The 25,441-nt window shown below is 48.9% G+C and overlaps 1 protein-coding gene across 5 annotated transcripts in view; it reads left to right on the top strand.

Annotated features, from left to right (window-relative positions):
* Positions 1–3,822: 3,822 nt before the first annotated feature.
* LOC139237979 (adhesion G protein-coupled receptor E2-like) overlaps positions 3,823–25,441 on the top strand; it is a 121,589-nt gene continuing 99,970 nt past the window's right edge. For 4 of the 5 annotated variants that reach the window (XM_070867343.1, XM_070867342.1, XM_070867345.1 and 1 more), the window contains exon 1: positions 3,823–4,061. In XM_070867343.1, the coding sequence (XP_070723444.1) occupies positions 4,010–4,061 (52 nt within the window). In that variant the 5' untranslated portion in view covers positions 3,823–4,009. Of the gene's footprint in view, positions 4,062–24,914; positions 25,195–25,441 lie in introns of those variants that run through there. The other variant, XM_070867344.1, reaches the window with a different exon arrangement.

Here is a 25,441-nt window from a genome sequence, read left to right as displayed (position 1 = left end):
CTGGCGACCACGGAAGGGTCTGACGAACAGGACTGTGAGATAGTCATGGCAATCAATGCCTTTGAGTCCACAGGTTCGCCCATGACGGCTCGCCAAATCAGAGCCTGGATGGCCAGCGATCCCACGTTATCCTTAGTAAAAAGATGTGGCCTAACCGGTGACTGTGCAGAGGCTCGTGATCCCTGCCCCGAGGAATTAAAACCCTTTCACAGGCGCATGCATGAGCTATCACTACAAGCAGACTGCCTGATGTGGGGCAGCCGAGTAGTCATGCCTCTGCGAGGCAGAGAGACATTTGTCCGGGAGCTCCACTGCGAGCACCCGGGGATCGTTCTCATGAAGGCTATAGCCAGATCCCACGTCTGGTGGCCTGGTATTGATGCGGACTTGGAGCTCTGCGTCCGAAGGTGCACCATTTGTGCACAACTCAGCAATGCCCCCAGGGAAGCTCCACTGAGCCCCTGGCCCTGGCCTACCAAACCGTGGTCGCGGGTGCACGTAGACTATGCGGGCCCATTCATGGGCAAAATGTTCCTTGTAGTTGTAGATGCATTTTCAAAGTGGATCGAATGCACCATTTTAAACTCGAGCACCACCTCCACCACTGTGGAGAGCCTCGCAACCATGTTTGCAACGCACGGAATCCCTGACATATTGGTCAGTGACAATGGTCCGTGCTTCACCAGCGCAGAATTCCAAGACTTTATAATTGACCACGGCATAAATCACGTCAAGACGGCACCGTTCAAGCCGGCCTCCAACGGCCAGGCGGAGAGAGCAGTGCAAATCATTAAACAAGGCATGCTTAAAATCCAAGGTCTCACGCTGCAGGGTCACCTGTCGCGACTGCTGCTGGCATACAGATCTCGTCCGCACTCACTGACTGGGATCCCCCCCGCGCAACTGTTGATGAAAAGGACTTTAAAAACAAGGCTCTCATTAATCCTCCCAGACATGCATGAAATCGTTGAGGCAAAGCGCCATAAGCAGACTGAGTACCATGACAGAAATTCGAGGGGGAGATGTAATGAGGTAGGGGGATAAAATTTTTGTACTAAACTATGGCAGGGGTCCCAACTGGCTTGCAGGGACAGTAACAGGCAAGGAAGGAAACAGGCTACTGGTAGTACAAATGGACAATGGCAAAACCTGCCGGAGTCATGTAGACCAAGTCAAAAGCAGATTTACCAACAACACTGCGGAACCAGAGACAGACTACAATGTGGAACTCGCACCACACCTGGTGGACAGACAGAGGGAACAACCTGAGGAAAGGGCAATCCCAACAGACAGCCCAGGCGAGTCAACAACAATCACACCAATCGAAACAGACAGCCCAGGCGAGATACCAGCAACCACACCCAAAGGAAAACAGACACCAAGGCAAACAACTGAACCACAACTCAGACGCTCCACGCGAGAGTGTAGACCACCTGAGAGACTGAACCTATAAAGACAATAAGACCTTGGGGGAGGGTGATGTCATGTATCTTACATTATTATATAACTGTATCTTAACATGCTACACATGACTGTAATAAGATATGACCTGTAACCACCAGCATACCTTACCACCAGGGGTGCACTTGCAAGAGACAGGTATATAAGGACAGGTCTCAGGCAAGTGCAGCATTCCAGAGCTGTGAAATAAAGGTGCAGGTCCAGAGTGACCTTGACTTCACTGCATACCTCGTGTGAATCTGTACTGAGGGGACAGGACTTTACAGCACCCTTGCCTCTGAGTCAGAAGGTTGTGAGTTCAAGTCCCACTCCAGGGACTTGAGCACATAAATCTAGGCTGACATTCCAGAACAGTGCTGAGGGAGCGCTGCACTGTCGGAGGTGCTGTCTTTCGGATGGGACATGAAACCAAGGCCCCGTCTGCTCTCTCAGGTGGACATAAAAGATCATGGCACTATTTCAAAGAAAAGCATGGGAGTTGTCCCCGGTGTCCTGGGGCCAATATTTATCCTGCAATCAACACAACAAAAACAGATTATCAGGTCATTGTCACATTGCTGTATGTGGGAGCTTGCTGTGTGCAATTTGGCTGCCACGTTTCCCACATTACAACAGTGACTACACTCCAAAAGTACTTCATTGGCTATAAAGCGCTTTGGGATGTCCGGTGGTCGTGAAAGGCGCTATATAAATGCAAGTCTTTCTTTATGTGATAATGACCAGATAATCTGATGCTGGTTTAAGGAAAAACATTGGTCAGGACGTTGTGGAGAACTCCCCTGGGGGCTCTTCCTCGAATAGTGCCATGAAATCTTTTACCCCCACTCGAGAGGGCGGACGGGGCCTCGGTCTAACATCCTATGTGAAAGACGACACCTCCGGCAGCACAGCGCTCCCTCGGTAGTGTATTGGGAGTGTTGGCCTGGCTTCACACCATGCCCTGCGGCAAACAGAAGTGGAGCGAAACTTCCTCCTCTCAGGAGAGTCAGCCCTGCCAGTTCAGGATTTGCGCAAGGGCGTCGAAACAAAGCCTAACATCTTGTGTCTGCCCTGTGAGTAACGAAATGAGGTGGCTTCCTGTTCTGACTGGATATGTGCCATGTGGAAACCACGCTGCCACAATGCGGAACGTTACCGAGAATCACTTTAACTTCACATGACTCGTCATCAGGTGAACGCCAATTTTACATACCCTGCGTCTGCTGGGGAGTAAAATCGGGCAGGTTGTAAATCCCGCTTTGCACCCTATCCCGTCAGTTTCCGATATATATAAAACAGGAAATGCTGGAAATCTCCGCGGGTCAGGCAGCAACTGTGGAGAGAGAAACAGAGTTAACGTTTCAGGTCGATGACCCTTCGTCAGAACTGGCGAGTGTTCGAAATGAACAGATTCTTAAGGAGCACTGAAAGGGGGAGGGGAGGAAAGAACAAAAGGGAAGGTCTGAGATAGGGTGGAAGGCAGGAGAGATTTGAGAGGCAAAAGGGATGATGGGCCGATTGGAGATGGTAATGGCAGAAGTTAGAAAAAGATGAGTCTCATAGGCAGTCACTCGAAATCGAGGAAGACTTGCTTCCACTCTTAGCATGAGTTCTCAGGTGACTGTACAGTCCAATACGAGAACCACAGTCTCTGTCACAGGTGAGACAGACAGTGGTTGAAGGAAAGGGTGGGTGGGACTGGTTTACCGCATGCTCCTTCCGCTGCCTGCGCTTGGTTTCTGCATGCTCTCGGCGATGAGACTCGAGGTGCTCAGCGCCCTCCCGGATGCTCTTCCTCCACTTAGGGCGGTCTTTGACCGGGCACTCCCAGGTGTCAGTGGGGATGTCGCACTTTATCAAGGAGGCTTTGCGGGTGTCCTTGTAACGTTTCCTCTGGATAGGGTGTGAATAGCGGGATAATTACCAGCTTCCATGGGAGACAGAAAAAAAAATTGCATGAGATTTGGTGAGAGGAGGGCGGGGTTAAAAAATAGGAGGGAAGGGAGAAAAGTATGGGTCGCAGTCAGTTTTCTGACAGGCAGGATGGTAAAAAATGCCCCCCCCCGCCCCCATCGTGCAAGTTCCATCCTTAGGCAATTTGCTAGTGAAGTGAGTCAGAGTCCAGAGGGGAATTTGTGTCAGCTGTTGAATTCACAGTTGTTTAAAAGTGCACTAAATCCAATTGTCATGCCTCAGAAGAAATATAAACACAATTACACGTCGGAAGCTCAATTGCTGCCCCCCTCAAACAAATCGTTTGACGCTTTTGGAGCGGGCGGTCGGGGCTTTTAACAAAGCCAACACTTGTACGGTCGGGAGAGACGAAGACTTCCTCGTCCAACCTTACAAGCCGATGGCCTCCCCTTGGAGAATATCCGCAATTTGATCTCATTGCTTATTTATGGTCCAACGGCAGCCCACTGCACGGTACAAAGGAAGATAGAAAGACGAAAAAGAATTACGTCCAGCTCCGACCTTGCCTTCACGAAGTTTCCTGGCTTTGACGTGATTTCAATCAGAGGATGTGGCTTACAGCATTCTCACTCAGTACAGCTCCAGACCCTTCCACATGAACGCTGTCCGCACTGTGAATAACATGGCACTCTGGAGGTTCTTGCTGGGTAAGTGTGCTGTGGTGAAGCTCATTTGGTTAACCGTGAGATTTACTGTAACTCAGTGCCCCAGATGGGTACCGTCTGAGTTGTAACAATTTCCCCCCCTGATTCTCATTTTGAACAATTGCTGCTTTTTCTGATTTTAACTCTTTCTCTGCTCCTCTTTCTCTCATCCGCTGCCCGTTTTGTCAGTGTCTCTGTGACTTAGAATGGAGTGCAGTGACAACTCTTTTAACATGAAGCTGCTGAACTCAAATTCTTTTTATAATTCAGATTTTTCAGCACCAACTTGCCACTTTGCAATGTTATTTAATTCAAATTATTGGTTACTTCATTGTGTAAGCTGATGTAACCGAATAATTCTGAATGTATTGGCATGGCGTGCTGTTATGGACCGACTTATTCTGGTCTGCGAGTGGCTTGTTCATTGCAATACGCCTGAGCGATTAGGGAGGACTGGCCACTGTGGTACAGAGCCACAAAAGACGAGCCTCTGTGACAACTGCAGTCTGCTTGCAATGTTCAAAATTGTGACGGGGTTTCGACAGAGTTGACAATGAGAGGTTGTTTCCATTGGCAGGAGGGTTAGTAACCAGAGGGCACGGATTTAACACAATTGGCAGAAGAACCAGAGGGGAGAGATGAGGAGATTTTTTAGTTTTTTTACCCAGCGAGTTGTTGTGATGTGGAACCCACTTTCTGAAACCATGGTGGAGGCAGATTCAATAGTGCCGTTCAAAAGGGAATTGGATACTCAAATTATTTTTATAATTCAGATTTTTCATCACTAACTTGCCACTTCCCAATGTTATTTAATTCTGATTATTGGTTAATTCATTTTATATGCATGAAAAATGACTGAATTATCAGGAGTATAATAACAGTGTTATATATAATCCTGGCCAATATTTATCCCTCAATTCCAGGGATGGCTGGACTGACATATGAGGAGAGACTGGATCAACTGGGCCTTTATACACTGGAGTTTAGAAGGATGAGAGGGGATCTCATAGAAACGTTTAAGATTCTGACGGAACTGGAGAGGTTAGATTCAGGAAGAATGTTCCCGATGTTGGGGAAGTCCAGAACTAGGGGACACAGTCTTAGGATAAGGGGTAGGCCATTTAGGACTGAGGTGAGGAGAAACTTATTCACTCAGAGAGTTGTTAAACTGTGGCATTCACTGCCGCAGAGAGTTGTTGATGCCAGTTCATTGGATATATTCAAGAGGGAGTTAGATATGGCCCTTACGGCTGAAGGGATCAAGGGGTATGGCGAGAAAGCAGGAAAGGGGTACTGAGGGAATGATCAGCCATGATCTTATTGAATGGTGGTGCAGGCTCGAAGGGCCGAATGGCCTACTCCTGAACCTATTTTCTATGTTTCGATGTTTCAATCAACATAACAAAAAAAACAGATTATCTAGTTATTATCGCATTGCTGTTTGTGGGAGCTTGAAAAATAAATACTTGCAGGGCTATTGGGAAATAGCAGGATGTGGAGGGGAGGGGAAGTGGGACTAACTGGATAGTTCTTACAAAGGGCTGGCACAGGCACGGTCTATTTCAGTGCTGTAAGAGTCTATGATAATCGCATTTCCACAGGTTCTTTTATTTGAATGTGTCTGTCGTTAGATGCAAGAGCAGGCGGTACAGTGCTACTGATGAGCTGTGTTATAACCAATATACCCTGCTGTCACCGCGTCTGATTCAGGACTTTTAATACCAGGCTAAGCTGTACTTTTCGAAGCATTAATGTAAAGAAAGAAAGAGTTGCATTCATATAATGCCTTTCATGACCACCGGACGCCTCAAAGCGCTTTACAGACAATGAAGTACTTTTGAATTGTCGTCACTAATGTGGGAAACGCGGCAGCCAATTTGCGCACAGCAAGCTCCCACAAACAGCAATGTGATAATGAACAGATAATCTGTTTTTATGTTATGCTGATTGAGGGATAAATATTGGCCAGGATTATATTATACTCCTGATAATATATATTATTATATATATGATTATATTATACTCCAGTTATTATACTCCTGATAATTCAGTCATTTTTCATGCTTACAAAATGAATTAACCAATAATCAGAATTAAATAACATTGAGAAGTGGCAAGTTAGTGATGAAAAATCTGATTTATAAAAATACTTTGAGTTGAGCAGCTTTATGTTAAGAGTTGTCACTATACTCCATTCTAAGTCAAAGAATGATCAGGTGCTGATTTAACCGAGTAATTCTGAATGTATTGACATGGCATGCTGTATGGATGGACTTATTCTGGTCAGCGAGTGGTTTGTTCTTTGCAATACCTTTGCCTGAGAGATTAGTGAGGACTGGCCACTGTGGTACAGAGCCACAAAAGACTATGGACTGGGTTTTCGGTGGTCTAACGCCTCAGTTAGCGGCCAGAGGGGCGGGGGTTAATGCAAGTGCTAAAGTTTAGCGATCGGGTACGCAGTGTTTAGCGCCCCAACCGAAAATGCATTCGAGGCTCACCGGGGGAGCAAACCGCTAGCGCCCACACTTGCGCCCCGGTCGGTAAATTCGGTGCGTGCACCTCATTGAGCGCCTGCCAACAACAACGTCTGGAAAACCAGTCGGGGCAGGCTTCCACAGTCGTTAACTGGTGGCTGCTTCAAGGGATGAGGAAGCACTAGAAAGCAGCTAAACAATAAGTTGTTTAAACAAAAAATATCAGTTCTCCTTTTATAAAATCAGTTTAAACAAAGAGGTTCGACCCTTGTCTCAGTATCTGGAGTAAACTAATAAGGTCACAGTTAGTGCAACGTTTACACACAGCACGGTGCGTGAGTCTCCCAGTTTGCAGCGGCAGACAGACATAACAGTACGGGGGGGAAAACAAGTGATTTTGAAAACTTTAATGGGTGCATTACTATGGTGCGCCTTTAAGACTCGGCTTTTCCCTGAGATCTGATTCAGAGTTCCGCGCATGTGCAATGGGCCTGCACAATGTACCGACCAAACCTTCGTTATCGCCCCGCCCCGCTGCCCCCCCACCCTGGCCCACCCCCGAGCTCTGGTGTGAAACAGCTGATTTAGTGCCCCTGTCTGCTCCTCACCCGATTCGGACGAATTTCCGGGCAGAAGGTGCACATTTTTTTCAAGGCGCTAAAATTACCACACCGCCTGACGCGCGGCCGAATTTCCCCCCCCTGAGAAAGATCCCAAGGTTTGATCCCTGGCCTCGTGCTGGGGTTTGCGGGAATGTGAGGATGTCTCATGACCGCAAATGTACAAGTGCAAATTAGGTGGCTGATGTCGACTCGACCGTGGTTTAACGCAGATGGCCTGATTGGGTGCTGGATAACTGTTTCAGTACTTCACGGAGATGCAACTGTTAATAAAATGACGGTGGCAAAGCAAAGGGAGGGGGTGGTTGGGAGGAGGTGGGGTGGGGGGGGAGTTCCCACAGGGGACTGCATCGAGTGTCGTGCAAAAAGTATGTGTCATAAGAACATAATAAGAACATAAGAATTAGGAACAGGAGTAGGCCATCTAGCCCCTCGAGCCATTCAACAAGATCATGGCTGATCTGGCCGTGGACTCAGCTCCACTTACCCGCCCTCTCCCCGTAACCCTTAATTCCCTTATTGGTTAAAAATCTATCTATCTGTGATTTGAATACATTCAATGAGCTAGCCTGAACTGCTTCCTTGGGCAGATAATTCCACAGATTCACAAACCTCTGGGAGAAGAAATTCCTTCTCAACTCGGTTTTAAATTGGCTCCCCCGTATTTTGAGGCTGTACCCCAAAGTCCCTAGGCAAAGTGAAGAGAACCGGTATAAATGTCTTAAGAATGTTGTGAGATGTCAGATAGTTCGTCGTGTCAATACACTGCCGAATGTGGGACTAAACCAGTAGTAAGCCCCAAATTCAATCTACTGCCTGTTCTGGGTTCATTGGCAGTTACATGGAATAGGCAATACAGGAACAGGACATTTGGCCCAACTGCTCCATGCCAGCGTTTATGCTCCACACGATCCTCCTCCCACTGTAGGCAGTGCTCGAAGTGTGGTCTATCCAAGGTCCTAAAGCCCTGAGGGAGTAAGGGCTGGGGGGCGGGGGGAAGGGGTCCGAGACCAATGCAATGATCCAACTATAATATAATATGATAGCCACTAATAGATCAATAGATAATTTAGGAGATAGTTGTTTACCCAGAGAGTGGTTAGAATGGGGAACTCAACATAACCCTCTATTCCTTTCTCCCTCATGTGTTTATCTAGCTTCCCCTTAAATGCATCGATGCTATAGCCTCAACTCCTTGGGGTAGTGAATGTGAGGGTATCTATATCAGGAAAGGATGAATAGGCTGGGTCTCTTTCCTCTTGAAAGCAGAAGGCTGAGGGGTGACCTAATAGAGGTCTTTAAAATTATGAAAGATTTTGACAGAGAGAATGTTTCCCCTTGTGGGGAAGAGCATAACTAGAGGCCATCAATATAAGATAGTCACCAAGAAATTGAGTGGTGAGAATGTGGAACTCGCAACCACAGGGAGTGGTTGGAGCGAAATAGTAGAGATGCATTTAAGGGGAGGCTAGACAAGCATATGAGGGAGAAGGGAATAGAGGGTTACGCTGATAGATTCAGATGAGGAAAGACGGGAGGAGGCTAGAGTGGAGCATAAACGGCAGTGTTATGTATGTAAACTTTACTAGTGTGTAAGACTTGCCACCAGGGGGCACACCTGTGGGAGACCCAAGGGTCACCTGCACACCCTGGGCAAGCAGGTATAAAAGGCAGTCTACCAAGCTGCCTCCTCACTCTGGAGTTACATTAAAGAGACCAAGGTTTGAGCTTACAGTATACAGTCTTGTGGAGTTATTCTGAATTTAACAGGCAGAATGGCCAGTTTCTGTGCCGTATATCCGATGTAATCCTATGTAAGGCTCTGTCAGACAGAACTTGTGCTCACTATCCAGTAACAACGCAGAAGGTGCTCGTGCGTGGACAAGCGGTGAGGGCACAATAAGGCTCAACGCTGATGCACTCTGTGGTTTAGCGATCGACATTGTCTAGGTTCTATTTGGCCACGGGAATCACTACCACAGCATGAGTCAGCATCGTCAGGAGGTGAGGGGAGGGAGCTGGGGCGGGGGGGAAGGAAGAGAAAAAAAGTTGTTTGAATAATGTCAACCAGATGTGTGGCTCATGCTTTTCCATCACATTGCACTGTTGGTCTGTTAAGTCTTTGCTGGACTCAGGCGCCACTCGCTGGCGAAAACTGTAATCGGCAGCCTCAGGGCTGATTGTGCCTCATGCCAGGCGGGGATCAGAAAGACACTTTACAACGTAAAGAGGCAGTTTCCTGCTTCATTTTAAACCCATGCTTGATTTATTGGAGGTAGTTGTGACTTTGGACGACGGTGTTCAACAGGCACTATTGAACCAGCCCCCAAACCCTCCACATTATACATCTCTCCCAGTGTCCCTTCCCATCGACATAAGAACATAAGAACACAAGAATTAGGAACAGGAGTAGGCCATCGAGCCCCTCGAGCCTGCTCCGCCATTCAACAAGATCATGGCTGATCTGGCCGTGGACTCAGCTCCACTTACCCGCCCGCTCTCCATAACCCTTAATTGCTTTATTGGTTAAAAATCTATCTATCTGTGACTTGAATACATTCAATGAGCTAGCCTCAACTGCTTCCTTGGGCAGAGAATTCCACAGATTCACAACCCTCTGGGAGAAGAAATTCCTTCTCAACTCGGTTTTAAATTGGCTCTCCCGTATTTTGAGACTGTACCCCCTAGTTCTAGTCTCCCCAACCAGTGGAAACAACCTTTCTGCCTCTATCTTGTTTATCCCTTTCATTATTTTAAATGTTTCCATAAGATCACCCCTCATCCTTCTAAACTCCAACGAGTAAAGACCCAGTCTACTCAATCTATCATCATAAGGTAACCCCCTCATCCCCGGAATCAGCCTAGTGAATCGTCTCTGTACCCCTCCAAAGCTAGTATATCCTTCCTTAAGTAAGGTGAACAAAACTGATCAGTTGTCCACTGACGTCAGTGATCCGATAGTGAAAAGAAAGATTTGTCTTTCTATAGCGCTTTCACAACCATCGGACGTCCCAATGCGCTTTCGATGAAATAATTTTGGAGTGTAGTCACTGTTGTAATGTGGGAAATGCAGCAGCTAATCCACGCACAGCAAGCTCCCACAAGAAGCAATGTGATAATGAGCAGATAAGCTGTATTAGTGATTTGAGTTGATTGAGTTCCTGGGGAATTGAGCTGGGCTACTGGGCGACTAGAGCAAGCAGATGGCTATAGCAATGAGCAATAGTGAAGGAGCAGATCTGATCAGAAAGTGGGGAGCAAACAGCCAAGTGAAGTATAGGCTGGGGGACAACCAGGTTTGGCTATTTCTGACAAGAGGGTTGGATCTTATAGATGTGTTGGAGTGGTCAGTATTTCACTGTGGGAGTGTTGAAGTGGTTAGTATCGGACTGTGGGAATGTTGGAGTGGTCAGTATCAGACTGGTAGTGTTGGGGTGGTCAGTATCAGACTGTGAGAGTGTTGGAGTGGTCAGTATCAGACTCTGAGAGTGTTGGAGTGGTCAGTATCGGACTGTGGCAGTGTTGGAGTGGTCAGTATCAGACTGTGAGAGTGTTGGAGTGGTCAGTATTGGACTGTGAGAGTGTTGGACTGGTCAGTATCGGACTGTGAGATTGTTGGAGTGGCCAGTATCGGACTGTGGGAGTGTTGGAGTGGTCAGTATCGGACTGTGGGAGTGTTGGAGTGGTCAGTATCAGACTTGAGAATGTTGGAGTGGTCAGTATCGGACTGTGGGAATGTTGGAGTGGTCAGTATCAGACTGTGAGTGTTGGAGTGGTCAGTTCTGGACTGTGAGAGTGTTTGAGTGGTTAAAGAAAGAAAGACTTGCATTTTATATAGCGCCTTTCACAACCTCAATTCATCTCAAAGCGCTTTACAGCCAATGAAGTACTTTCAGAGTGCAGTCAGTGTTGTAATGTGGGAAACGCGGCAGCCTTTTTCTGCATAGCAAGCTCGCACAAACAGCAACGTGATGACCAGATAATGGGGATGACTCCGCTGCTCTTCGAAATAGTCCGAAAGATGGCACCTCCCACAGTGCAGCGCTCCCTCAGTACTGGAGTGTCATCTTAGATGTCATGCACTCTCTCCGCTCACGCAGAGAAATGAAGAATGATCAGTTACAGATGCAGGAGTTGGCCGAGATACTGAAGCATATCTCCAGCAAGGGATAGAACCAAGTGGCACCATGGCACAGCATTATTGAAACGTATAAGATTCTGAGGGGATTGACAGGATAGATGCAGAGAGGATGTTTCCCCTCTTGGGGAGGATCTAGAACTAGGGGGCATAGTCTCAGAATAAGGGGCCGCCCATTTAACAAGGAGATGAGGAGGAATTTGTTCTCTCAGAGTGTGGTGAATCTTTGTAATTCTCTGCCCCAGGGAACTGTGGAATCTGGGTCATTGAATAAATTTAAGGTGGAGTTTGACAGATTTTTGAATGATAAGGGAGTCTAGGGTTATAAGGAGTGGGCAAGGAATCTGATCAGATCAGCCATGATCTTATTGAATGACGGAGCAGGCTCGAGGGGCCAAATGGCCTACTCCTGCTCCTATTTCTTATGTTCTTATGTTCTTAAGAAACCGAGGGTTCATGTTGCTGGAAGGGAGCGAGGAGCTAGTACAGAGTATGCTCAGTGTCAGCTGCGTTTCGGCGACAGCGCTCTTGCCTCTGAGTCAGAAGGTCGTGGGTTCAAGTCCCACTCCAGAGACTCAAGCACAAAATCCATGCTGACACTCCCAGCGTAGGCTGAGGGAGCGCTGCACTGTCGGAGGTACTCTCTTTCAGATGAGATGTTAAACCGAGGAATTGCCTGCCCTCAAGATGGATGGAAAAGATTCTATGGAAGAGCAGGGGAGCTCCCCACAATGTCCTGGCCAAAAATTATACCACAACCAACGTCGCTAAAACCAAATTCCAACGACGAAGAATGCTGTTTATTGAACAATAGTTGCTGAAATGGGCAGTGCCAGATTGGAATAGGTTTTCACAGTGGATTGGAAGACTCGCCAAAATTCCAGTCAACCTTTGATTAAATATTATTAAACAGGGTGGTTACACAACATACGGGATATCCCTCAACCAAGATCACTAAAAAAAAAAGATAATTCCGGTCATTATCACATTGCTGTTTGTGGGAGCTTGCTGTGCGCAAATTGGCTGCCTCATTTCCCACATTACAACAGTGACTACACTCCAAAATTACTTCATTGGTTGTTAAGCGCTTTGGGACTTCCTGAGGTGGTGAAAGGCTTTCTTCGTTCTTTACCAGGAGGCAGAAAGCACTGTATTGTTGGTCTAGTTGCTTGCCCTTCCCACTTGCTCACCTTCTCTTGCGCCAGTGCTGACTGGCGCAGAGCCAATCGGGAAATCTCAGCTCGAGCCCAAGCAGGCTCTTGGAAAGCGGTAGACCTCATAGCTGAGCCTGGGCCTTTCTGCACCCAGTATCCACGCACCCACACATCATAAGCGGTCCCTCGAAACGAGGATGATCTGCTTTCACGTCAAAAAAAGGACAAGTTCACAGGTGTTTCAATGAAGGACCCGAACTACATCCGGAAGAGTGGAAGATGCCTGTGCGTGGATTTTTTTAACATTTGGTGGCCGTTGCACACCAGCCACCACATGGGCTTGACAGAGCTAGGTCTAGGTCCAGTGGCAAGGGTTAACCAAGACGATGAAGACCAGCTCTGGTGCACGGGCTTAGTGCACACACATATCGCAGTGTGGGCTGGCCCGTGCTGCCCCTGGGCCCCTGGCCCCAAACTCGCGTTTCTCCTGGGTCCCAATCACGTCCTTCCACAGTCTCTCGCCGCTCCTTCGCCCCGACCTGCACATACACACACACACACACACACACACACACACACACATGCACTGCCCAACAGGGGATGATGAGTCAGGATCAGGCTGGGGATCTTGTGGCCAATCTTAGAACCCAAAAGACTGCACCACATAAGAACTGCTAACTCAAGCAGATCAGGATGTTGGCCTGAGGCCTTCTGAACGGCATGGCTTAGAACCAACTTGGCATATTTAACCATTGCGTTACCATGGAAACTTAGCAGTATCCTTGTAACAATGCTCCGTTCTGAATGCAAAAAAGCAGTGCTGGAAGGGGACTGAAATGGAACAAGGTGCTTGTTGAGTCATCTGCGGAAACGTTCGGGAAATGCTAATCGTTGGATCCAAAGGGGCAGGCTAAAGAAATTATTTAAATAGCGCCTTTCACGACCTCAAGAGGTCCCAAAGCGTTTCCCAGCCAATGAAGTACTTTCATTGTGACGGGGTCGCTGTGTTAATGTGGCAGGCAATTTACACTCCGCAACATCCCACAAACAACGCCTCGATTTCAAAATTCTCATCCTTGTTTACTCATCCCTCCATGGCCTCGCCCCTCCCGATTTCTGTAATCTCCTCCAGCTCCACAACCTCCGACACGTCTGCGCTCCTCTAATTCTGCCCTCTTGAGCATCGCTGATTATAATCGCTCAACCATCGGTGGCCGTGCCTTCTGTTGCCTAGGCCCCAAGCTCTGGAACTCCCTCCCTAAACCTCTCCATCTCTCTACCTCTCTTTCCTCCTTCAAGACGCTCCTTAAAACCGACTATTTTGACCAAGCTTTTGGTCACCTGCACTGATTTCTACTTATGTGGATTGGTGTCAAATTTTTATCTCCTAACACTCCTGTGAAGCGCCTTGGGACGTTTCACTATGTTAAAGGCGCTATATAAATACAAGTTGTTGTTGTGATAAAAGATGAGATAATCTGATTGTTTTTTTTTAGTGATGTTGGGTGAGGGATAAATATTGGCCAGGACACCAGAGGAGAACTCCCCTGCTCTTCTTAAAAATAGTACCATGGGATCTTGGAGTGTATGTCCACAGATCCCTGAAGGTACAGGCCAGGTAGATAAGGTGGTTAAGAAGGCAAACGGAATGTTTGCCTTTATTAGCCGAGGCATAGAATACAAGAGCAGGGAGGTTAAGGTTGAACTGTATAAAGCACTAGTTGGGCCACAGCTGAAGTACTGCGTGCAGTTCTGGTCACCACATTACAGGAAGGACCTGATTGCACTGGAGAGGGTACAGAGGAGATTTACGAGGATGTTGCCGGGAGTGGAGAATCTAAGCTATGAGGACAGATTGGAAAGGCTGGATTTGCTTCATTGGAACAGAGGAGGCTGAGGGGAGACCTCATTGAGGTGTATAAAATTATGAGGGGCCTAGATGTAGTGGATAGAAAGGGCCTATTTCCCTTAGCAGAGGGGTCAACAATCCGGGGGCATAAATTTAAAGTAATTGGTTTAGAGGGGATTTGAGGTGAAATTTATTCATGCAGAGGGTGGTGTGGGTCTGGAACTCACTGCCTGAAAGGGTGGTAGAGGCAGAAACCCTCACCACGTTTAAAAAGTACCTGGATGTGCACCTGAAGTGCCGTAACCTGTAGGGTTACAGACCTAGAGCTGGAAAGCGGGATTAGGCTGGATAGCCTCTTGTTGGGCGGCATGGACACGATGGGCCGAAATGGCCTCCTTCTGTGCTGTAAACTTCTATGATTCTATGATCTTTGACATCCTTCCGAGACGATAGACAGGGCCTCAGTTTAACGTCTCATGCCTGTGCAAGATCCTGCAAATCCCCTGGGAGGACAGACGCACTAAAGTTAGTGTACTCGATCAGGCCAACATCCCCAGCATCGAAGCACTGACCACACTCAACCAGCTCCGTTGGGCGGGCCGCATTGTTCGCATGGCTGATACAAGACACCCAAAGCAAGCGCTCGACTCGGAACTCCTTCACGGCACGCGAGCCCAAGTGGGTAGAGGAAACGTTTCAAGGACACCCTCAAAGCCTCCTTGATAAAATGCAGCATCCCCACTGACACCTGGGAGTCCCTGGCCAAAGACCGCCCTAAGTGGAGGAGGTGCATCCTGGAGGGCACTGAGCACCTCAAGTCTCATCGCCGAGAGCATGCAGAAATCAAGTGCAGGCAGCGGAAGGAGCGTACAGCAAACTAGTCCCACCCACCCTTTCTCTCAACCACTGCCTGTCCCACCTGTGACAGAGACTGTAATTCCCGTATTGGGCTGTTCAGTCACCTGAGAATTCACTTCTAGAGTGGAAGCAAGTCTTCCTCGATTTCAAAGGACTGCCAATGATGACGATGATTAACGTCTCATCCGAATGACGGCAGCTCTGACAGTGCGGCACTCCCACAGCACTGCACTGGGAGTATCAGCCTGAATTATGCGCTCAAGTCTCTGGAGTGGGACTTGAACCCACGACCTTTTGACTCAGAGGCGAGAGTGCTACTGCTGAGCCACATCTGACACCTAAAACTCTCTGATAATCCTCAGAGGTCAGGCAACGTCTTGCGCGTTTGTCTCAATCAACAGTTGAAGACTTTGAGACACATAACTCGATTGGAAAGTGTCTGCTCTCCTTCCTGCTGACACTGGACTGGGTCCAGGAGCCCTGATGGTTACCGATCAATACCCTTCCACTTAATGTACTTATATTCTTTCCTGATCCCTGCCCCTTGAGAATCCTGTCTCTTGCACTTCACAAATTACTCCAAATCTACAGGCAACAAGCTGGAGATCAAATTAAAAACCGCAAATACGAAATAGAAATGGAAAATGCTGGAAATTATGTCGGAGCTGTCGTAAGAGCTCAAGAAAAAGAGATTTGCCTCGGAGGGAGTGAAACGAAGGTTCACCAGACTGGTTCCTGGGATGGGGGCATTGTCCTATGAGGAGAGATTGAGTAGACTAGGCCTATATTCTCTGGAGTTGAGAAGAATGAGGGGTGATCTCATATCAAATTCTTACAGGGCTTGACAGGGTAGATGCAGAGAGGATGTTTCCCCTGGCTGGGGAGTTTAGAACCAGGGGTTACAGTCTCATAATAAAGGGGCGGCCATTTAGGACTGAGATGAGGAGAAATTTCTTCACTCAGAGGGTGGTGAATCTTTGGAATTCTCTGCCCCAGAGGGCTGTGGAGGCTCAGTCGTTGAGTATATTCAAGACAGAGACCGACAGATTTTTGGGAACTAAGGTAATTAAGGGACCTGGGGATAGTGCAGGAAGGCAGAGTTGAGGTAGAAGATCAGCCATGATCTCATTGAATGGTGGAGCAAGCTCTAAGGGTCAAATGGCCGACTCCTGCTCCTAATTCTTATGTTCTTATGAGATGCATGTAGGCAGTGATGTTGACCTTGAATTACAAAGCAAGCATGGGAAAGGGTAATCAGAAGATCGCTAAAACATGGACCCAAACTATAGTGTGTAGTCCAATGTTACCCCTATTGCTGTGTCAGCTGTGGCTCAGTGGGTCGCACTCTTGCCTCTGAGTCAGAAGATTGTGGAGTTCAAATCTCACTCCAGAGACTTGAGCACAGTAATCTAGGCTGACACTCCCAGTGTAGTGCTGAAGGAGTGCTGCACTGTCGGAGGTGCCGTCTTTCAGATGAGACATTAAACTACTGCCTCGCTGCTCTCTCAGGTGAATGTAGAAGATCGCATGGCACTATTTCAAAGAAGAGCAGGGAGTACTCACCGGTGTCCTGGGGCCAATATTTATCCCTCAATCAACATAACAAAAACAGATTACCCGGTTGTTATCACAGTGCTGTTTGTGGGAGCTTGCTGTGCACAACTGCCACGTTTCCCACATTGCAACAGTGACTACACTCCAAAAGTACTTCATTGGCTTTGAGACGTCCGGTGGTCGTGAAAGGCGCTATATAAATGCAAGTCTTTCTTTCGGCTGCGCGGCCCATTCAAAATGTCACACCTGCGCGGGACCTCCGGACAGTTATCGGGAACGTTGCCATGGACTTTCCAGCAAACAGGCAGCCCAATCAAACCCCAAATTGTGGCCGTTCCCAAAGAAAGGCAGCTTCAGCCTGTGAACTATTCTAACCTGCGTTCATAAAGCGACACATCGCAATCCTCAGAATGACCCGAGGTGCTTCCACCGCCAATGATGTTATGGAGCTAAGCATGACACCGGGTTAATGTACAGCAAGATCCCACAAACAACGAGGTGACTGACCAGTTAATGTCATTTTTTTGATGGCGGTGGCTGAGGGATACAAGTTGACCAGAACAGCAGGAGAACTCCCCCTGTTCTCTTCCACAAACAGTGCGGTGGGATTTATTCAGTCTACCTGTGCAGGCAGACATGGCCTTGGGTTTAATGTCTTCTCCGAAGCAGTTAGCTCCTTCCCTAAATCAGTTCCTCAGTCTTTCTAGAGTCTCAAACTGTAAGTCTCCAGTGCTCAGTTTTACTTCCTGTCCTAGCTCGTCCCTGATCGTTACAGATTGAGGGGTTCGAGGTGTTGAAAGTGTTAAAGGATTCGATTGGGGTAGAAATGGAGATATTATTTTCTCTGGTGGGGGCGAATCAAAAAAAAAAATGAGGGGGGTCATTATCTTAAAATTAGAGCTAGGCCGTTTAGGAGCGAAAGCAGGAAGCAGTTATTCACACCGACTCGGGGGAGAAATTGGGTATCGCCCCATTTGGGGGCGTTAACTTTTAAAAGTTTGAAAAATTAGCACCAGGCGCTATTGTTTCCAAACATTTAAAAAACACAGTGTTTGCGCTCCAGGAAGGAAGTGGAGCATTAAATCAGGCGCTGCACTTTCTTCCTGGAACGCAACAGGCAGCAGGCAGGGCTGCCGCCATCCCAGGCTCCTTCCCTCCCTTAAAGGGAAAGGCCATCGCTGCAGGCTCGGCAAGGGAAGGACCGACTTGGTCCGTGACAGCAGCCGCGATCCGGCCCGATCAGCCCCACGCACTGCAGCAGAGTGCCGGGCCGATCGATGGCGGGCGGCAAACAAGGTAAAAAAATTGGAAACCGAGTTTTGACATTTTTTTTTTTTACTTACCTGGGGCCTTTAATCATCGCCCCGAATGAAGTGCCCGACCTCCCCCGATGAACGCCTCCTGCAGCTGCCGGTGTTTGAGCCCGCCGATGCTGCAGGGGGCGGAACCCAAGTTCGGGTCTCGGGCACGTTACCGGGGCGACGTGCGCGGCGATGACGTCACGATCTCCGGGCGAAGGAGATGGGGGGGGCGGGGCGTGGGTGCAACGCCGTACCGCCACCCCAAACCTCCCAGCCCAAAATAGAGGGGGAGTCGCTGATCGCTCTGTGCCCGGTCGCAAACCCATTAGCGCACCCCCCCCCCCCCACCCCAACTATCGCCCACCGGGGGCGCTAACGGGAGGCGCAAAGGAGCCCAATTTCTCTCCCAAAAGCGTGGTGGGACTCTGTAACTCTCACCCCCATAAGGTCAAGAATACTGGAACAATTGCAGCTTTCAAGACTGAGATTGATAGAGTTCTTAGGGCTGAGTATCAATGGATATGCAGCAAAGGCGGGTAAATGAGCTGCAGGTCAGCTATATAACGGAGCAGGCGCGAAGGAGCTGGACGGACTCCTCCTGTCCCGAGTTCTTACCTACCTTGCACGACATGTCTTTCCCCAGTTGTTCCGTGCAAAGCGGGTATGCTAAGTAGGGGGTTCTCGTCAAAAGAGCAGTGGAGAAATAAAGAGGAACTGAAAATGGTGACATCAGAAAGGAAGAAAATGGACTCAAAGAAAACAGAAATAACAGAGTGGCTGGTACATTCCTGCCCTTTGTACAATGAATGTTATTGGGTGAGTGTGGCAAATGATATATCGCAGGGGTTCCCCAAGTGGTACACAGGAAATCTCGGGGCGGGTGGGGGGGTTCCCCAGACATTGTCTCAAGGTGGATTTTATTTATTAATTATTTTATTTATTTATTGCATTTTTATAATATGCTACTCAGACGAAGCTTTGGGAAACTCTGTGGGAATTTGTTATCTAAAGTCGTTAATTTACTTCCAGATGAAAGGAAGAAAGACTTGCATTTATATAGCGCCTTTCACGGCCACCGGACGTCTCAAAGCGCTTTACAGCCAATGAAGTTCCTTTTGGAGTGTGGTTACTGTTGTAATGTGGGAAACGCGGCAGCCAATTTGCGTACAGCAAGCTCCTACAAACAGCAATATGATGATGATCTGTTATTGTTATGTTGATTGAGGGATAAATATTGGCCCAGGACACCGGGGATAATTCCCATGCTCTTCGTCGATTCCTCTTCAACTCCAATCACCATTCACTTTGTAGAATGCTTGCGAATTAAAGGGGTCTGCTGGTAGATCTGGGTGGGGCTACGCAATAAGTTAACGTTTGGGAACCTACAATCCAAAGAATTGACTGTAGTATCAAATATGGCTGCCCGGTTGTGACCATTCAGGTCGGCGGGAGGGGTGTCACAGATTATGAGTAAAGTAACATGCTGGAGGACATGGAGTGGGCGAAAGGGAGCTATCAATCAATATACAGCATCAGGTGACTCCCAACCTCAACTGCTCCATTTCTTGAGTGGCCGCAATCTCAGATCACGGCAGCTCCTGACTGCTGTCACGGCAGCAACCCCTCCTCGCTGCACTGCCTCGCTGCTCAGCTTGACTCAGTGCAGCCGGGAGGTTTTCCTGCAACGCCGGGAGTCAGAAACGGACACAAGTACTTCCCGGTTTTCATGGGAACCTTGCCAAGGATGAGGAGGAACGCAGAACCCAGCCGAGGACATTCAGTTGAAAGGCGTCACTGAACAACGATCGGGAGCAGGCACTCTGTTAGATATTTTTCAAACTTCCCTTAACCCAGGGCATTGAGAACATTTGGAGCACCCAAACGTCACACTGTAACTTGGCAACGACTGAGCATTAAGCCTGGTGTAATGTATTTGCTTCATGGGCTCTTTGCTCAAGAATTCATAGCAACACATTGCTGTTAAGAACCAGTTGGTTTATTAGCAAAGGTTTAACAATCACACTACACATTACCAGTTCATCCACCAGGCTCACAACCACCTGCCTCATCGTGGATCCCCTGAACTCAACTGGCTGGGGTTTTATTGAGTCTTGTGAACATCACGTGATTGGCTATGATACTCATAACTCAACAGCTCTACAAACCCGTGAGCATACTCACCGGTGCATACATTACAACTGGGACCTTCTGGCCTGAATGGGTTGCTACTCTTGAGACGTTTGAAGATAAGGCTTGCTACATCATCATCATCATCATTATCATCATAGGCAGTCCCTCGGAATTGAGGAAGACTTGCTTCCACTCTAAAAATGAGTCCTTAAGTGGCTGAACGGTCCAATATGAGAGCCACAATCCCTGTCACAGGTGGGACAGATAGTCATTATGGGAAAGGGTGGGTGGGACTGGTTTGCCGCATGCTCTTTCCGCTGCCTGCGCTTGATTTCTGCATGCTCTCGGCGACGAGACTCGAGGTGCTCAGCGCCCTCCCGGATGCACTTCCTCCACTTAGGGCGGTCTTTGGCCAGGGACTCCCAGATGTCAGTGGGGATGTTGCACTTTTTTAGGGAGGCTTTGAGGGTGTCCTTGTAACGTTTCCTCTGCCCACCTTTGGCTCGTTTGTCGTGAAGGAGTTCCGAGTAGAGCGCTTGCTTTGGGAGTCTCGTGTCTGGCATGCGAACAATGTGGCCTGCCCAGCGGAGCTGATCAAATGTGGTTAGTGCTTCAAAACTGGGGATGTTGGTCTGGTTGAGGGTGCTAACGTTGGTGTGTCTGTCCTCCAAGGGGATTTGCAGGATCTTGCCAAGACATCGTTGGTGATATTTCTCCAGCGACTTGAGGTGTCTATTGTACATGGTCCATGTCTCTGAACCATACAGAGGGCGAGTATTACTACAGCCCTCTAGACCATGAGCTTGGTGGCAGGGTTGAGGGTTTGGTCTTCAAACACTCTTCTCCTCAGGCGGCCGAAGGCTGCACTGGCGCACTGGAGGCGGTGTTGAATCTCGTCGTCAATGACTGCTCTTGTTGATAAGAGGCTCCAGAGATATGGGAAATGGTCCACGTTGTCCAGGGCCGCGCCGTGCATCTTGATGACTGGGGGGCAGTGCTGTGCAACAGGGACAGGTTGGTGGAGGACCTTTGTCTTACAGATGTTTAGCGTAAGGCTCATGCTTTCGTACGCCTCAATAAATACGTTGACTATGACTTGGAGTTCAGCCTCTGTATGTGCGCAGACTAACTACACAAAGTGCCTGTAGCTCAATAAGTGAGCAACTTGGAGTGTGCCAATTGTAGTCATATGAATGTCATTGGGGCAGGGAGCTCCACCAGCCCATTCTCCACCCTGTTTTTGTGACAATACAATGGCACTTCATTGTGCCAGTAGGGTGAGTGATGGACAACACTCTTTCACTCTTCAAGTTTGTCCTGGGGGTCCTTGTGCATGAAGCACAAAAGGTTAGTATGCAAGTAACCAGGCCGACTGGCATCAGCACCCTCCCAAATCCCACTGCCTCAGGTGAAAGGAAGAGGAAGGGAAAGACAGGAAAAAGAGGACGAGGGAGAGGACTGTATTAATGGTGCTTGACCATCTCCTGTGACCTACAACAACAACAACTTGCATTTATATAGCGCCTTTAATGCAGGAAACGTCCCAAGGCACTTCACAGGATCGTAATCAAATAAAATTTGATGCCGAGCCACATAAGGTGATATTAGGACAGGTGACAAAAGCTTAGTCAAAGAAGTAGGTTCCAAGTAGCGTCATAAAGGAGGAGAGAGAGGCGGAGAGGGAATTCCAGAGTCCAGGGCCTCGGCAGCTGAAGGCACGGCCGCCAATGGTGGAACGATTAAAATCGGGGAGGCGCAAGAGGGCAGAATTAGAGAAGCTCAGAGATCTCGGTGGGGTTGTGGGGCTGGAGGAGGTTACAGAGATAGGGAGCGGGGGTGAGGCAATGGAGGGATTTGAAAACAAGGATGAGAATTTTATGTCAGATGGAGCTTGTTGCTTTTATGCGTGGTTATGTTTTAGACAAAGGTCAAAGCTCAGATCGATGTTGACACTCAAGACAGACTCAGTCATGACAGTGCAGGATCCTTGTCACCAAGTCTACCACTCTCCACATTTGAAATCATTTTTAATGAAGTAAGTACAATTGAACAGATTGGTGTAAAATATGTCAGTGGAGCCCGCTCTATGGTGAAAGTGTTTATCATCTTTCTGTTACCGACTCATCACACTTGCAGATTACATTGGTGATAGGCATGTGCATCTTGTACTGGTCTGAGATCTGCTCAGGCCACCACTGGCTCTAATACCAGGCATGTAGTGTTGGAGCTCTTGAAGGCTGAGCGTTCAGGTAGCTTGGGCTTTGGGAAGGCCACAAATTGGATCTACCCAACATTGTAAGTTCGACATTATAAAGCGCATAGTAAAACGTCCCAAGGCACTCCACAGGAGCGTTATCAAACATAATTTGACACCGAGCCACATAAGGAGCTATTAGGGCAGGTGACCAAAAAATAGATCAAAGAGGTAGGTTATATGGATGTCTTAAAGGAGGAAAGATGGGTTGAGAGGCATGGAGCGGTTTAGGGAGCGGGCTACAGTGTTTAGGGCCCAGACAGCTGAAGGCATGGCTGCCAATGGTGGGGTGAAGGAAATTCGGGATGTCCAATAGTCCAGAATTAGAGGAACGCAGAGGTTTGTGGAGCTGAAGGAGATTACAGGGAGGGAGGGGAGAGTCCATAGAAGGATTTGAACACAAGGATGAGAATTTTAAATTTGGGGCATTGCGGGACCGGGAGCCGATGTAGGTCAGCGAGCACAGTGATGGGTGAGCGGGACTTGGTGCGAGTTAGGACACGGGGCAGCGAGCACAGGGCGATGGGTGAGCGAGACTTGGTACGAGTTAGGACACGGGGCAGCGAGCACAGGGGTGATGGGTGAGCGAGACTTGGTACGAGTTAGGACACGGGGCAGCGAGCACAGGGGTGATGGGTGAGCGGGACTTGGTGCGAGTTAGGACACGGGGCAGCAAGCAAAGGGGCGATGGGTGAGCGGGACTTGGTGCGAGTTAGGACATGGGGCAGCGAGCACAGGGCGATGGGTGAGCGAGACTTGGTGCAAATTAGGACACGGGTCAGCGAGCACAGGGGGTGATGGGTGAGCGGGTTGGTGCGAGTTAGGACACGGGGCAGCGAGCACAGAGGGCGATGGGTGAGCAGGACTCGGTGTGAGTTAGGACACGGGGCAGCGAGCACAGGAGGTGATGGGTGAACGGGACTTGGTGTGAGTTAGGACATGGGGCAGCAAGCACAGGGGGTGATGGGTGATCGGGACTTGGTGCGAATTAGGACACGGGGCAGCGAGCAAAGGGGCGATGGGTGAGCGGGACTTGGTGCGAGTTAGGACATGGGGCAGCAAGCACAGGGCGATGGGTGAGCGAGACTTGGTGCAAATTAGGACACGGGTCAGCGAGCACAGGGGGTGATGGGTGATCGGGACTCGGTGCAAGTTAGGACATGGGTCAGCGAGCACAGGGGGCGATGGGTGAGCGGGACTCGATGCGAGTTAGGACATGGGGCAGTGAGCACAGGTGGTGATGGGTGAGCGGGACTTGGTGCAAATTAGGACACGGGGCAACGAGCACAGGGAGTGATGGGTGAGCGGGACTCGGTGCGAATTAGGACACGGGGCAGCGAGCACAGGGGGCGATGGGTGATCGGGACTTGGTGTGAGTTAGGACACGGGGCAGTGAGCACAGGGAGTGATGGGTGAGCGGGACTTGGTGCGAGATAGGACACGGGGCAGTGAGCACAGAGGCAATGGGTGAGCGGGACTCTGTGCGAGTTAGGACACGGGGCAGTGAGCACAGGTGGTGATGGGTGAGCGGGACTTGATGCGAATTAGGACACGGGGCAACGAGCACAGGGAGTGATGGGTGAGCGGGCCTCGATGTGAGTTAGGACACGGGGCAGTGAGCACAGAGGCAATGGGTGAGCGGGACTCGGTGCGAGTTAGGACATGGGTCAGCGAGCACTGGGGCAATGGGTGAGCGGGACACGATGCGAGTTAGGACACGGGGCAGTGAGCACAGGGGCGATGGGTGAGCGGGACTCGGTGCAAGTTAGGACACGGGCAGCGAGCACGGGGTGATGGGTGAGCGGGACTTGGTGCGAGTTAGGACAGGAGCAACTGAGGGCATTGAGTACAAGAGCGCATTCAGAAGAGCGACAATGTGAAAATTGGGCCAATGCAACCATTGCCTAGCCCAATCACCGTGGAGCCTGGAGCAATATTCAAGACGATGTTTATTTTGAAAAAGTTAGGGGAACATGGTTGATGTGGGTTGCTAAAAAAATGTTGTTTACAGCAGAACACATTGCTACCACACATGGACACCAGAAAACTGGACCTCTGCCATGTTGGGTTCCAGAGAATTGGGCTATCACATTGGAAACACTGAGCTGGTGCTGGGAGATGACACAGACACATTATTGAGGCCCAGTAAATAACAAGTTAAATGACAATATTGGATACTCGTCTATGGATCTTAGTCACACATTCACATTTAATGTCAATACTAGACAAGCTTGACGGGAGCCAGTTCTTTTTCATTTCAAGATGGTTATGAGAAGAACTTTGCATATTAAAAATGCCAAGATTACCCAATATACCACAAGCAGCAGAACACATCCTGTGTGGAGTTTATGCAGCCTGGTGTTAATCAGCTGTCCTGGGCACTGTATGTATATATGCCTGGGTTTACCTGCCACCAGGGGGAGCGACCGTCGGAGCTCATTGGGCCACGGACACACACATGCAGCCCTTGTATATGAAGAAAGCCTCCATGTTTAATCCTCACTTTGTGAGCTAATAAAGTAGAGTCAGGTCACACCTGATTAAGTTCACGGTACTAAGCCTATTGAGTTATTGCATACACAACACACGCAAAGGAAGAGCGGAGGTTCACCAAGATGATACCAGGAGTAAGAAGATAAGAATTAGGAGCAGGAGTAGGCCATTTGGCCCCTCGAGCCTGCTCCGCCATTCAATACATTCACGGCTGATCTTCTACCTCAACTCCACTTGCCTGCACTGTCCCCATATCCCCTGAATGCGATGTTTGAAGGAAATTGAGGCGGGTTCCGCTCAGGGGTAAATCGGTAAGCAGTGGACGCAAACTGAGGATGGTCAGCGGAAGAAAGATGGAAGGAGTTAGAAGGAATATTTTCACATGGAAGGTTATCAGAACACAACATGTATTACCAGGAGGGGCGACCGATACAGAGACTAAGGGGCTGAAATTGCTCTCCACCCGAAAAGGGGCGCACATTCCGATTTAATGAATGACTTACCGCTCCAATCGATGGGGCGATGATTGGAGCGATTTTTCTTCTTTTTATGCATGAA

The sequence above is a fragment of the Pristiophorus japonicus genome, chromosome 24 (genome assembly GCF_044704955.1).
Source record: "Pristiophorus japonicus isolate sPriJap1 chromosome 24, sPriJap1.hap1, whole genome shotgun sequence".
In the NCBI taxonomy this organism is placed as follows: domain Eukaryota; kingdom Metazoa; phylum Chordata; class Chondrichthyes; family Pristiophoridae; genus Pristiophorus; species Pristiophorus japonicus.
The sequence above is the reverse complement of the archived record's forward strand: the minus strand, read 5'-3'. Positions and strand labels throughout refer to the sequence as shown.